Source organism: Puma concolor, chromosome A2, assembly GCF_028749965.1.
Source record: "Puma concolor isolate L17-30 chromosome A2, mPumCon1.1.hap2, whole genome shotgun sequence".
Taxonomy (NCBI): Eukaryota; Metazoa; Chordata; class Mammalia; order Carnivora; family Felidae; genus Puma; species Puma concolor.
This window is the reverse complement of record NC_141668.1, coordinates 82,166,538-82,181,081: the sequence shown is the minus strand read 5'-3', so window position 1 is coordinate 82,181,081 and position 14,544 is coordinate 82,166,538. Positions and strand designations below refer to the sequence as shown.

At 34.8% G+C, this 14,544-nt stretch overlaps 1 protein-coding gene across 3 annotated transcripts in view; it reads right to left on the bottom strand.

Annotated features, from left to right (window-relative positions):
• Positions 1-3,244: 3,244 nt before the first annotated feature.
• Positions 3,245-14,544, bottom strand: part of SEMA3A (semaphorin 3A) — a 468,284-nt gene continuing 456,984 nt past the window's right edge. For all 3 annotated transcript variants that reach the window (XM_086696802.1, XM_086696801.1, XM_086696803.1), the window contains 2 exons: positions 8,820-8,962; positions 3,245-7,403 (listed from right to left, as the gene is read on the bottom strand). In XM_086696802.1, the coding sequence (XP_086552928.1) occupies positions 6,948-7,403; positions 8,820-8,962 (599 nt within the window). In that variant the 3' untranslated portion in view covers positions 3,245-6,947. The remainder of the gene's footprint in view (positions 7,404-8,819; positions 8,963-14,544) is intronic.

Sequence of the window (14,544 nt, the reverse complement as noted above, 5' to 3'; positions counted from 1 at the left end):
ACTTCATATAAGGAGAATTGAATGAGAACACAACAATACCTTGAACGTTATACAGTGATATAAAAAATGTAATATTACTATCACTAAGCAGTAAGTAGCTTTAGTAAGGCTTTATAATGCTCTATACTTCTGCTTACATTCATTTCATTAAATATTACAATATTAAATTATAAAACAATTCAATATTTTATAGTTTGTACTTAGATTTAATATGTACTGCTACAAATCAGTTAACTTCATGAAAATGTATAAACATTTCCTTTACACAAGTTCAAGAATGTTACTTCTTAGTAATGAATACAGAGCTACCTGATATGACATGATTTTAACAAATTTTGTCTGGTGACAAAGGGGAGCTTAGGAAGAAACCAGTATGGAAACAATTACAAATTATATTCCATTCTCCAATGAGGGGAGTAGGGTATGTTACATTTTGAATAATTAGAGATTTTGTAATCTAGGGAATTTGTTGTTGTTTGTCTTGTAAATTCTAGAGAGGCTAACAATAACATAAAAGAGAAACCTTAATCAATCATGGCACGTATCTCAAGTAAGTGACTAGACTATTATCTTGGTCAAAATATAATAATCTTGGATATTTACTCAAACTCTTCTGAATAAATATCATTTTATAACTTTAAGAATTCAATATACTCTTTGACAGTACACTTTTTCATATGGATGCCAGTTTTTATTTCTGATACTGTATTAATATTCACTAAGTAATAATTTAACCTATTTCCTCGGCCAAATAAAATACAACTAATTTCAATAACCAACCATTAGGGTCAAAAGTAACATAAAAAGAAAATGAGCAATATTTCTGAAATTGGTAGATGACAATATGCACATTTGAAACATAAGATTTTTTTTTTTTACCACTTTTAGCCAGTGTATAAATTCAAGTAAAATTTATGGAATGGTACAGAGAGACCCATATTAATTTGTTGAAATTTATCAGCAATTTAAAAACACTGAAAGAAAAAAAATATTTCAGGACTAATGAAAGTGTCATTCTTTTACTGAAATTCAAGGATGGAAACCTCCTAAAAATTGAGATATAATAAAAAATACCCTAAAATGGAAATGATGCTTGATTTTAGACACACAACTTAGTCTAAAACAGTGCAAGCCTTTCTGGAATTAGTCATCAACAAAACGATTGAAACATTAAGAACCGAGATACACAAATGACAGGGACTTTTTTTTTTTTTTAATGTATTTACTTGAGGCCTAATGCTTTAGTGAGATTTACAAAGAGAAGATGAAGTTGAGACTTCAAATTGCCCAAATTGGAAGGACTTAAATACATTTATGAAAACTTGTGCTTAGGTACTGTATAAAATACAGTGTGTCTGTAAGTATAATGTTTAGATTAAGAGAAATAAAATACCTTCTTGTGTTATGTGAGAAAAGACTTGACAGTTTAATATAATGGTGGTGTTCCGTTGACAATTTCAAGAGGCAGCTCAGCCTCCTCATTTTCTTGACTTTTTCTTTTTTGTTTTGTTTTATCATTATTATTATTATTGTTGTTATTATTATTATTTTTACACAGGAGTCTCTGCCTGTCAACTATGTGCACTAACCTCACCTGTATCATTGTTTAGCCCTGAAGCCCTCCATCTAGGGTATCCATTGAATAAACGAAGGCTTCATATTTTAATGCCATCTTTGATGATGTCTTGTTTGTGGGCCACCTTGTTAATTAGCAATGTTGGAACCTGCGTCCGAGTGGACTAACGCTAGACGAGTTGGGCGATGCTGAAAGCAGGTGACGTATAAGGGAAGATTTCATTTGAACTGTGTTAGACCAGCATGAGGAAGCTGTCTTCTCCCAGCCACTCACGTGTGGAATTCCGAATTCTGCAAAAGCAAGATTGGTTGAACTAGAAAGGAGATTATGGCATAAAGATTAGTTCAAAAATACTGTGGGAATACTGCCCATTGCTATGACTCCAGCTAAGTAAAGACAAAAGAGGTCAACATGAAGAGGGAAGATAGGGAGGGTGAACAAAATGGGGAGGGGGTAGAGAGAAGCGGAGTGAATGACACCATGTGCCAGTGATGAGAATGTAGGGTGCAAAGAGAGGGCAATAAACCAAAATCAGGGAAAAAATAAACAAACCCAACACTTTCTCGGTAGTGGGGCATTTTATTTTTGCTTATGAACTCTATAATTTATTTGGAATACCTGTTCCCATAATAAAAGCATTTATTTTCACACCTCTCTTTCATTCTTTTTTCTGCTCTTCTTTTGCTTTATCTGGGCACATTTCTCATGTATGTGAATTCCCAGACTGCATGTCACTTATCTATCTTCTGAAGCTCTCCGTGCTCTCTTGAAATTCATCCCTTCCCCTGTGATCTCATAGCACTTTTATCCTCTGTTTGCATTTGGCACTCATCACATTGTGACCTGGTTCTTTCCAACAGTGATTTATTGAGCTTCTTCCCCATGCCAGCCATCATGATAGGAACTGGGGGTAGAGATAAATTAGATACAGACCCTGTGCTCAAGTAGCTTACAGTCTAGAAAGGGATGGGGGTGTAAACAAAGAAACTACACCTTTGTGATAAGTGTGGCAACAAAAAGTACAGACAAGGCACAGATTTAGTGCAGAGAAGGTGGTTAATTTCATCTAGAGATGGAAGGATCAAGAAAGACTTGCCAAATAGCATCAATGAGTATGTGTGGTAAGGTGTAAAATATCCTCATCGCCTACCAGTGCCTAGTACATAGTAGGCAGAAAAGATCTACCAACATAAATTAATTGCACAGGTAGGAGTCTGGGTCTAAAGTTCAAAGGGTCTAGAAGCCTAATTTCTTTATATTCGAAATCATCTTTTTGTTTGGTTGGGTTCCATTTGGTGCCTCTCCTTTTGCTTGTGTGTGCTTGCATGTTTGAAATTAAAACCAAGCTGTTTTAATTTGGGCTGGCTGACTGTGAAAATGGCCATACCATTCCTGTGGCTTCAAAGGTTCATCATAGGTCCTCTTAGTATATTAACTTTATTTTTTTATGTTTGTTTATTTTTGAGAAAGAGAGAGAGAGAGACATAGTGCAAGTGGGGCGGGGGCAGGGGCAGAGAGAGAGGGCGATGCAGACTATGAGGCAGGCTCCAGTCTCTGAGCTGTCCTTACAGAGCCCGATGCGGGGCTCAAACTCATGAACCGCAGAATCATGATCTGATCTGAAGTCAGACCTTTAAACCAACTGAGCCACGCAGACGCCCCAGTATATTAACTTTAAAAAAGTATGTGTCTTTAATTAACTAGTGCAAGAAAATTGTTAGAAAGCAGATAAACTAATAGGCTTTTGCAGACTTTGTGAAAAACAATGTTTTCCTTTTTATGGAAACACGTATTTTGCAAACATTAACAATGAATTTGGATAATTATTACAGCTTTAAAATAAAAAGCATGGGTGCCTTTGGCATTAGGCCAGTTTATATCTAACACATGATAACACAATAAGATGATGTTGAATCTTGTTTGTTAAGTTTGTCTTTGAAGACATCACAATGGATAATTTCCATTAAAGTTTGAATGCAAATTGTGTTTTAAAAATGAACTCATAAAACAAAGCCTTTAAAATGTTATACTGATCACTTCATATTGATGAAATGCTTGCTTATGACCTTAAGGATAGGCAATTTCAGTAACAACTGTTGGCCATCCTTGTCGATCCTGAATGAAACCAAACTGAGCATGATAATGACACATTATAGAATTTCATCCCTATATTTCCTCTTTTAGGCATGACATAAAAAATAACAATATTTAACTTAAAGGGCATAAAAATGAACATCATCACCATAAATATAGAACTCAGTTTACAGATGACTAGAACGGAGAAATCTGCTAGCTGATTATGTTGCAACCTGACTCTGGTTCTCAGCATTTTCTAAACTTATGTTCCTTGACACCATATGCTACAGGGAACAGTAAAGACATCTGAATTCAAATATTTTGAAGAAATGTGTATTTAGCAACTGAATACATGCTAAAAGGAATAATTTACAGCAGCAGTTTCATTACATTTTTCTCTCCAGTTTTCTAGTTCCCATCTGAAATGCAGTGATAAATACAGATATGGAACATATTTACTACCTGGCAAAAAACATGCTTATTGAATGGGCACACACCCTCCGTCCTTAAATAGCACATAAACCACCTTGTCACCTGTGTGGGGAAATCTTGCATTTTAGGGTGATATTGAACACACTGAAATGGAGTCCCTATAAAAAGTTGAAGTTTACTGTCCTTCCTCTTCTTTTCAAAATTATTTACATCTCTTCTGCCTAATGTATAGGTAGCAAAAATATTAAACACATACCATTGAAAATCACTAAATAATACATAAAGTAGCATTAAGTGTGCATTTACATGCATTTACATTATACATTTGATTTCAACTGGGCCATCATTTCTCTGCTGCGATGTACCTTTTTCCAATCTTAAGAGTGCTGTCATAACTTGCTTATGTTCACATGAGTGTCTTAACAAAGTTTCAACTCTGATGATACATGCATATGCCAAAGTCTATTAAAATTAAATTAAGTGGGACGTTGATTATTTTTCGTGCAAACTGTCCCCTCTTAATACACACTGGCAGATTATGACTGTAATAAGAGCTATCTACCTGCAAGTTATATCAATAATTTTCTTCGAAAACTTAGACCTGATAGTTTATAAAGACATGCAAGTAGATTTCCTTGTTTTGTTTCTTTTCTTTGACGTCTAAACTTACTTTCTCTGCGTATTTCATAATGCTTAACAAAATGCGTTCGGATATTGGAAGGCATCCCCTCCATCCCTTCAAGTCCATTATTTTGAGGACTACTATGAAATAAGATACTTCTGTTATTGCAAATCTGTTTCAGTTGAAAATTTAGAAGGAAATGCGACACCAAATTTTAGCACAGTTAAGATACTCCATGAAAATAGAAAAAAAATACCTATTTTTGGAGCCCTCTTTGTTCTTTGATTTGTATTTCAAACGTTGCTTTTTCTCTACAGAAATATGTCCTTCAAATAATTTAAAATTCAAATACTGTTTAAGGATGTACTTCTGTAAGTAACACCGGATTAATCAATGGAGCCTAAAATTGAATGTAGAATATTTTTAGACTTTCATTTGAAATAGGCATTAACAAATTGTTTATTCAGACAACTAAATTGAAACATGAGCTCCCATCTGTGAAATATTTCAGCTGAGAATTTTTTTTAAAAAATTCACTGTAGTCTGAGGTGAGAAATTAATGCTGAGTTAATTAGAATCCCAAGACAGCTAGAGTTAGAATTTCAATGCCGCTTTCATTAATTAGCAAGAAGATGTTTCCTTTGCAGTTTTGTGCATGATGAAGAATCTAGGGAGGGATTCCTGGAAAGGTGAGTGCAGTGCAAAAGAAACTATCATAATGCGGAAGGCCTTATAAACCTTGAAGTCAATGATTCTCAAGGAATCATGTTAGGACAAGGGACGAGGCAAGTCCTTTATTGAACATCTTTTACCTTATTTTATAAGTTGTTGGAGTAAACAAAAAGCTTTACATGACTTAAGTGTGAGTTGTGTCCCAGAAAACAGTTTGTATAAAAGTCACTCCCATCAACATGAAATGAATCAAGATGATCTGTTTTAAAACAGATCATTGCTTTAAACAAGGTGAGGTAAGAGACAGCTGATACAGATGTAAACAGAGTTGGAAAATTTGCTTTTAAGATGTTGTTCTGAATATTACTGATCTCTTTCAAGAAAATTAAGTGACACAAATGTAATTCCTAAAGGAATAATGAGAGTTTTTATGTCTCAAATATCATGCGGGTTTTCAAGCACAAAATTAAGAGATTTTCTGTTAATGCTATATTAAAACAATGCTTATTATTTTCATGAAATACGCAGTTCCTTTTCTCCTTATTGAACCATTAGGTGCAACACAATGCATTGAACAAATCAAAATTGTTTCTCCTTTTTCTTCTGGTTAAATGTTCTGTTTTTTCTAAGAACATTATGCAAGTTAAAATTAATTTTGATCATGCTTAACGAAGGGGGGTGTTATCTGTTTGACTTCCTCAGAGAAATAAAGCATAATTTATGTCCAGGTTTTAGGAATCAACTGTTAATGATGTTTATGTGTTTCTTGAACAATATCGGCTATCCCTCTTGCAGAACTAAAAACACAATGTCAGGGGGAAAAAAGCAGCACACAATTGGAATTTGTAAAACAAAAACTATAGAGCACAATAACTGTAAGACAAAAGCCTACTCTAGCTTAGAAAAGAGCTAATTTTTACTGCATATTTGTCATGGTACATTTAAATTATAGTTTTAATAAAATACATCTTTAGATCAAAGCTGAAAGAAGACATCAGTAGTAGATCAGTGTATTCCATTTTTCCTCTGGATGATGGATGGTTTATGTTTTTTTATATTTCCACAGACCATTTCATTCAGTCTCATTTTACTCCTCCAGTACATATAAACACAAGTGCTGGTAGACAAAAAATATCCTTGAATCCAACTATATTTTGGAATATTCATCAGCTTCATAAATCCATGCAGTTTATTTTAGACTTTTAGTTCAATAAAATGGCTTTGCTGATGCAGTTTTTCTTCTTTAGATGGCAATATGGCAAATGACATTTTTATTTCTCAGGCAAAGAAGAAAGGGAAACCTGTACAATGAAATCTCATAGGAAACATTAAGTCTGCTAAAGTGAACCTCTGCGTTCACCTGACCTCTATTAGGTGTTGGTATTAGGAGGAAAGTCTGTTAGGAAAGTTACTCATGGACTTAATTTATAATTGGTGGAACTCAGTTGCATTTCCCACCATTGTAAACATCCACATAATGCCATGAAAAAAGTTCATGTATATTGCATTTTTTCCAGTTATTGTCTAGGCAAGTTTCTACTTGTTTGAGGTTTCTAGAGGTAATGCAGCTCAGACACTCCTGGGTGCCCTCTCAAATTCGTGGGTCCGCCTGTTTCTACCTTTCTTGTTTTCCTGCAAGTGCTTCCATTTGTTATTGTTCCCCTGGGCATGTCCTGGCCTTTGCCGACGTTGTTTTCGGTCCCTTTTCCACACTTGTTCACAGAACTCATCCATTGTGTTCAGATTGGGGTGGTTGATGAGCTGCATGAAGTCTCTGTACCAGACCTTCTGGCTAGGTGTCATGCTGTTGGACATTTCTTTGGTCTTAGAGCCATCTCCATCATCATCTTTATGAAGAAGCTCTTCCAAATGCTCTGTGTCGATGACTTCCAGGGTCACTTTCAGAAGAGTTTGCATGAAACCATGTTCCACAGCATGGCAGAGGTAATTGCCTGAATCCTTCCGCTGTAGGCTACGCAGTAGAAGGCCTTGTTCTGTCCTGATGATGTGATCATCCACTCTGATCTGGCAGAAGAAAACGGTAGTAAAAATATACATATTTAAAAGAAACAGAAGTTCTAAAATGCTGTCTCAGTAAAAACTTAGATTATGTGTTGAGGCACATTTTAAAGTTGATAAAATTTCTAGCTGAAGAGAGATGATACCATTTCCCCATCAGAAAAAGAGTTAGAAATTTCTGTAAATTGTTTTTAAGATACAATGGAAAATATTGGTTATCTACTATCTTAATAGAAGTTTTCATTATAATAATTTAAGATATTCAAGATAATGAAAGGACACAGATATACTTTATTTTATAAACTTGAAAGAAGGTATATAAATATAGGAGAAAGTTAACATTAAATCTTGGAAATACAGAACCACGATATTAGAAAACAGGACAGCATTAGAATGAACTCAGAAGATTTGAAAAAATTTAAGAATCAGCAGCAGTTGAGCAAGAAGAAAAATGCATAGGAGTACATGCTTAATAATTATTTATTCAGTTTTCTAAGTCTCAGGTGTGACATAAATATAAAGATATGCTCTTGAATGTACCTAACCTTACTTTTATTTTGAATACGGTTTACAACAGACATCTCGGAAAGGCCTAAGCTGATAGTGTATAAAATTGTATAAAATCAACTTCGACGTTTGTAGGGTGTGATTACATATTCAACGATGCTTCAAATGTCAAAAAAGGGAGGGTTTTATATTCAGATTATGTTTGTAAAATTATTTGCACAGAATACATTCACAAATACCTACACAGTCCGATTAGTTACCCTTATTTAATATTTTTTAAAAGCTTAAAAGGCTCAGAATATGGAGATTTTCTCTGTACGATTCTTTAATTTCACACAGGAATAAATGAATCAATCCATTGATGAGGAAGATCTGTCTGATGCTTCACGTATAGTTCATACTTCATGTATAGTTCATACTCTTTATCCTAAAACTCCTAGCCCCGTTCCAAAACCTCTCCTCCTCATTTGAGAAGAAAGTCAGTAGAGAAAATAAAACATGTTTGGATAACAGAATTAATTGAACAAAAGTTAAAATTAGTAGAGGATTTTTCTTTCTTTCTTTCTTTCTTTCTTTCTTTCTTTCTTTCTTTCTTTTTTTTTTTTTTTTGGTACAAAAATATAGATAACATACTTTCTTTGTAGATAACTACATGGAAAAAGAAGACTCTCAAATATATCTCCAAATGGATTCTGGGACAAATTCTTATCAGCTCACCTTTGTTTCTCCGGTTCCTAGCACAAAGCCTGTCATATGATCAGCCTTCAGTGAATGCTTGTTTAATGAATGGACTATTGATGGGTTAAGAAAAGGATAAAGATTCACAGTATTTTTTTCACCCTCAAGTCAACCATGTTGGGGTCACTTAACAGTATATGTTAGATAGAAATAATCCAGTCAATTTCATTCCTATACCTCTTCTTTTCGCTCTTCATTTCTCCTCTGGAATTGCCAATAGACCAGAGCTCGCTGTGATTTTGGACTGCATTCCAGGAACGTGCTACTATTTTCTACTCCATAGATGATTCTTTCTTCAAGGCTGTGGCCATGGTGATTATCTGGCCAGTGATGAGGAAATGAAATGAGGAAATGTTAGAGAAGTAAACTCAACCTTCCAAAGTATTTATTTGGAAATTCAGAAGATAAATTTGTTGCCAAGTTGGAAGTCTTTTCCAAATTGATTTAGGATGGCAGAAATGTCATGGACGTAAGGTTTCAGAACCCAAGTGGCTGCTTAAACAGACTCATTATTTTGGTATAGCTTATACAAAGCACATGCAGAGATTTGCCTACCAGAAAGTAGCATTACGTTAACAAAACCAGTCATGTGTGCAGTATAACTATACATCTTTATATGCCATGGTAATACTTTCCAAGAAATTATTTTAACTATAAAACTCTATGCTCTGACTAATGGGGCCAGTTCATAGTGTACTACTCTAGCAGAAGTTATTTGACTGAGATTTTGGAAACAAGAATCTGTTGCTGAGAAATTATTTTGCCTCTTTGTGTTTGTTTTTCATCTGTAAAATTAACTTCACCAGCCATTGATATTTACCTAGTATTTTACAGAAGGTAGAGTTCAGGAAGTTTATACTCCCCACCACTAACCCTTAAGTAATCAACATGGTTTTTCTGAAGATCAATGGGTGTGAAATGTTTGGGATGGCTCAGAAGAAAGATGCACAATTATAAAGCAATGTGGTTTCAATTGTCCTTATTTTAAAATGATACATCTTTTATTATTTTCAAGAATTAGGCTAAAGAATATGGCAAGAATATATAATAAAATGTAGCAGTAAGAAAACCTGTTTCCTGATTAAGTTTCTATTATTTTACCCTTTATGTAACCTCCTTCAATGTGGTAAATGAAACACAGTTAAGATCAAAAGTGGGACACAGGGAGTCTAGGTAAAACTCATTTAGAGAGAGAAAAAAAAAAAACCCTCCTTATTATCTTATATAATCCTGTTTCCATTATGACATCCTGTACAATCTGGAACTCATTAAATTAATACAGAAAATAATAAATATATTTTCACATGCATGGAGGGTTGACAGCATAGACAGATGAAAAATTTTTGCTCTTTACTTCAAACTCAACTAGGTTTTTAATTAAAAAAAATGTTTCCCCCTTTTTCTGGCATCACTTTGTTCTAATTAACTGAGTACTTTGGTCTGTCACAGACAATATGATTTGCTCTCACTAGGTTTAGAGCTTTCCAAAATCCTGCTTCCACCCGATCCCTGTACACAGCTTGTGTCCTCCACCCCCTATTCTCACCCTGCCACAGTTGACATTCTACCTCCATTTGCTCTCTCCAGGGAGGTCAATATTAGCGCTTGCTTTTCTATCACTCTGAATTGTGAAATGAGGCTCTTCTAAACTTGGGAAGTATCTGTCCCTTCTTATTTAACAGATCAATACCCTGGAAAAAGGAAATGAAAAGGAACAACAATATTTAACTGATTCTAAGTCACAGTATTTTTTATATTGGAGCTATATCTTTGTATGTCAATATCTACATGGAATATGGCCGTGTTTTTATTCTCCCCCCCCCCCCGGAATTATTAGTACATTGTTGAATGAATAGATATGTCACATGTTGCTATGCTAATCTGCAGGGTATGTGCTTCCCTGGACAGAGGTGAATTGAATCTCTCTGCCTAACAGGGGCTGGACAATCTCCTGTGATACCGTATTTAGAAAACCTTGTCACAGACGTCAATACAGTTTACAATGGACACATTTTTTTTTTTTCCTGATAACTGCCATGCAGTTTAACCTTTGATTTAGAAATCCTTTTATTTGGAATATTACTCAGCCTTTAAAAAAAGAAGGTCTGCAATCAGTAACAACATGGATGAACCTTAGGGAATGCTAAGTGAAATAAGCTAGTCACAGAAGAACAAGTACTATGTGATGATCCCACCTATACCAAAGATCTAAAAGAGTCAAACTCCTAAAAGCAGATGGTAGAGTGGTGGGGGCCAGGGGCCAGGGCCAAAGGGAAATGGGTAGGTGTCAGTCAATGGGTATAAAGTTTCAGTTATGCAAGAGGAGTACGATCTTGAGATCTGCTGTACAACAGTGTGCCTATAGTGAAAAATATTGTACTGCGCACTTAAAAACTTCAAAGGGTGGGTCGCATGTTAAGCATTCTTACTCCAATAAAATAAAATTTAAAAAGCCTTAATTAAAAAAAATCCATTTAGGCAGAGACTTTTTATTTAATCTCTACATATTAATGAATCATAAAATATATGCCAGCTTGATAACAGTAAAAAGTCCACTGTATTGGGGTGCACAGGTGGCTCAGTCAATTAAGCATCATACTCTTGGTTTGGGGTCAGGTCATGACCTCACAGTCCATGGGTTCAAACTCCTTGTCGGGCTGTGAGCTGGCTGCATGGAGTCTACGTGGCATTTTCTCTCCCGCTCTCTCTGTCTCTCTCTCTTTGAACCTCCCCCACTCATGCTGTCTCTGTTTATCTCAAAATAAATAAATAAAGTTGATTTTTTTTAATCCACTAAATTTAGAAACAAACAACATAGTGATCCACTAGTATCTTTTGCCTTACCCAGGCCCACTTTACTTGTAGAACTTTAGGAAATAACTGACTTGTCTCTCACCTAAGTTACCATCAAGAGCTGTCTAGAAGTCTTATGGTGTACATAAGTTCTTGCTTACAAACATAAAACTCCCTTTAAATCTTTAACACATTAGTTGACACACAGTTAAGAGAATGTAACTTGTATAATAAGAAATGAGAGCTTACTATAAATGTAACATCAATTAGGTATATTTTCAAAAATTCACAAAGTTGTCCTCTTCCCAATTAACTTAATCATTCTATCTGTTCCATACAGAGTTAACATTTCTTCTAATCTTGGGAAATCTGCTCAGTTTTTAGTTTCTCTTCAAGGTCTTCTCTGGTGACAGCAAATGTTTCCCAATGAATAAAAATGAAATGAAATGAAATGAAATGAAATGAAATGAAATGAAATGTTCTCTTAAGAGTATATGTTTCCTTCTATTGAAAAAAAAAAACATTTCATTTCACCTGCTACTTACATATAGTAGCATCTAATATAAGATGACATTTGATTTAATCAAGAACTTATACCAAGTTGTTTTGAGTTTAACATAGCAGTAGCTCCTGGCCTTCTCTTCAAGAAACACGGCACTTTTCCATTTGAATAACTGACAGACCACAACTGGTGAATTTGGTTCACTGACTAGGTATCTTTAGTTTGCCCTGATAACCACTTGTGCCAATACCTGTAGGACTCATTCCTCCTTTACATTGGCCTTTCTTTCTTTCCTTTGCCCAAATAAAAAAGCAGAAGGAAGTATTCTAGTTAGTAAGCACTGAGGTTACAAGTTCTGCCACATCAACCACTCATCATCGTCAGTATGCAGAGGTACCACCACGTTTCTTTGGGTTGACATTCTCGTAGGTTTTGTTAGGTTCTGCTGCCATTAGGAACAGTTGCAAAAACTCAATTTCCACTGAGTACAGTTGTTTCTATTAATTCCTCTGCAGCAGAATATTTCTATCATCAGCAGCTTTTAACTTAGGGCCAGAACTTTTAGCTAAAGTGGCCTCAGGGCCCGTTCCTGGGTGGCTCAGTCAGCTGACGAGCTCTTGATTTTGGTACAGGTCATGATCTCACTGTTTGTGGGATCAAGTCCCACATGGGGCTCTGCACTGACAACACGGAGACTGCTTAGGCTTGCTTTCTTGCTTTCTTCCTCCTCCCCCACCCCATGAATAAACTTAAAAATAAATAAATAAATAAATAAATAAATAAATAAATAAATAAATAAAGTGGTCATAGGCAAGCATTCATATATTTGGGTGCTCAGATATAACAACCTGTAAACATCTTTTTCTGTTCATTTCCTCACACCTGATACCTTATAAACAGATACCTAAGAAGTATTTCAAAATGATTAGAAGGCACCCAATAACTGTCCATTCCCTTTCCTGATCCTTCTACCCCAACTGCTTGAGTAAATGTTGTACAACATAGAAAACATTAGAATTCCAATAATAATGTGATTCTCTCTTTCCTTTCTCCTTTCCTCTGCCCCTAATCTCTCTTTGTTTCTGTCTCTTTCTATTAAAAAATATAAACAGGAACAGTATTTTGATTCTTATTTTTAGCAGATTTGCAACGATTTTCTTAGGATGTCAAGTATACTATCATTTTGGCTTTATTGAAGAGCTCTGCACTGAAATGGTAGCATAGTATAGCTATACTCTTAAGTATTTTTCATAGCATATACTATTGACCTTAAAATTTCCCAATACAAATCAAAAGCTCAGCTGAGAAAACATTGTGGATTAAAGATTTCCTGAAGGATATGAAATCTTGCATATTCAGGGTTAAGCATCATCTGAAATCTCCCTCTGCATGAAACTAGTTGATCTGAGAGAAGTTTACATGGAACACATATAATAATATAATTGATTTTATTGAATTGTGTTGGGTGAGGTCCTTCTGACCTATGTTGAGGAAGCCCATAAGCAATACTCTATGGATTTGTTCACTGTGCTTAGGTCACAATGTTGTCCAGTATGGTGTCCACTGCCTTGCACTATTTTTTCGAGGTTCATCTTGGGAGAAATTTTTTTTTTCTGGTGTTAATTTTCAGGAATTATTGAGATTCTCTTGAAAAAGTGATTTTTTTAAAGTATGCTCCACACCTAACATGGTGCTTGAATGCACAACCCTGAAATCAAGAGTCACATGCTCTAGTGACTTAGCCAGCCAGGCACCCCCCAAAACTGATTTTTTTTTCAGAGAGTTAACTTTGTGACTCATCTGTTGATTACATTTCTCCCTCACCACTGAAAAAACGTGTTAGACAAATTTATGTTTTATCCTTACAATGTCATGGTAAATATGTTCTTCCTACATGCCTGGTTTTGTTGTCAGTATACATGTTTTGTCCGTGTGATGTTATTGCTATCTTTATCTTATCTTTGTTTTCAATCAAAAAATGACAAATTGTCTGAAATATATTAGGTCATCTAACAATTTTGGACAATGTGAAATTTTTATAACCCTTCTTAGTACCTTTTTTGTTGTTTACATGTATCTACATAAAATTAATCGTATAACGCCTGGACACAGAAATAGTCTTAAATATGTGAGGTTCATTATTGTTACTGCTATTCTTGTGATAGTTTCAACTGTTAATTCAAAACTTAAATTCCTTTACTGAGAATCCATAGTCAGCAAATTATGAACTGCTTCCCAACATCAATCCTACTTCCTGACCACCATCAAAAAAAGTATTCTCTCTTCTAGACTTCCTAAAATCTTTTTACATATTATTTTTAGGGCACATGTAGTCTTATTTGTTATGATTATTTATTAATCTTTTTTGTTGTGATTATGCATTAATCTAGTTGTCTTCTTTCATACCATATGTTTTATAATCCTGGCACTAGGCAGTCATAAACCCTTAGCTAATGTTTGCGAGAGGAAAATCCAGATAACTATTTAGTCTACATTTAAAAGCTGAAACCTCATGTAACTTTGATATCCTTATATCAAGGGGATATCATAATTACATAAAAGAAATGATTAAGGGACACCTGGGTGACTCAATTGGTTAGGCTTCCA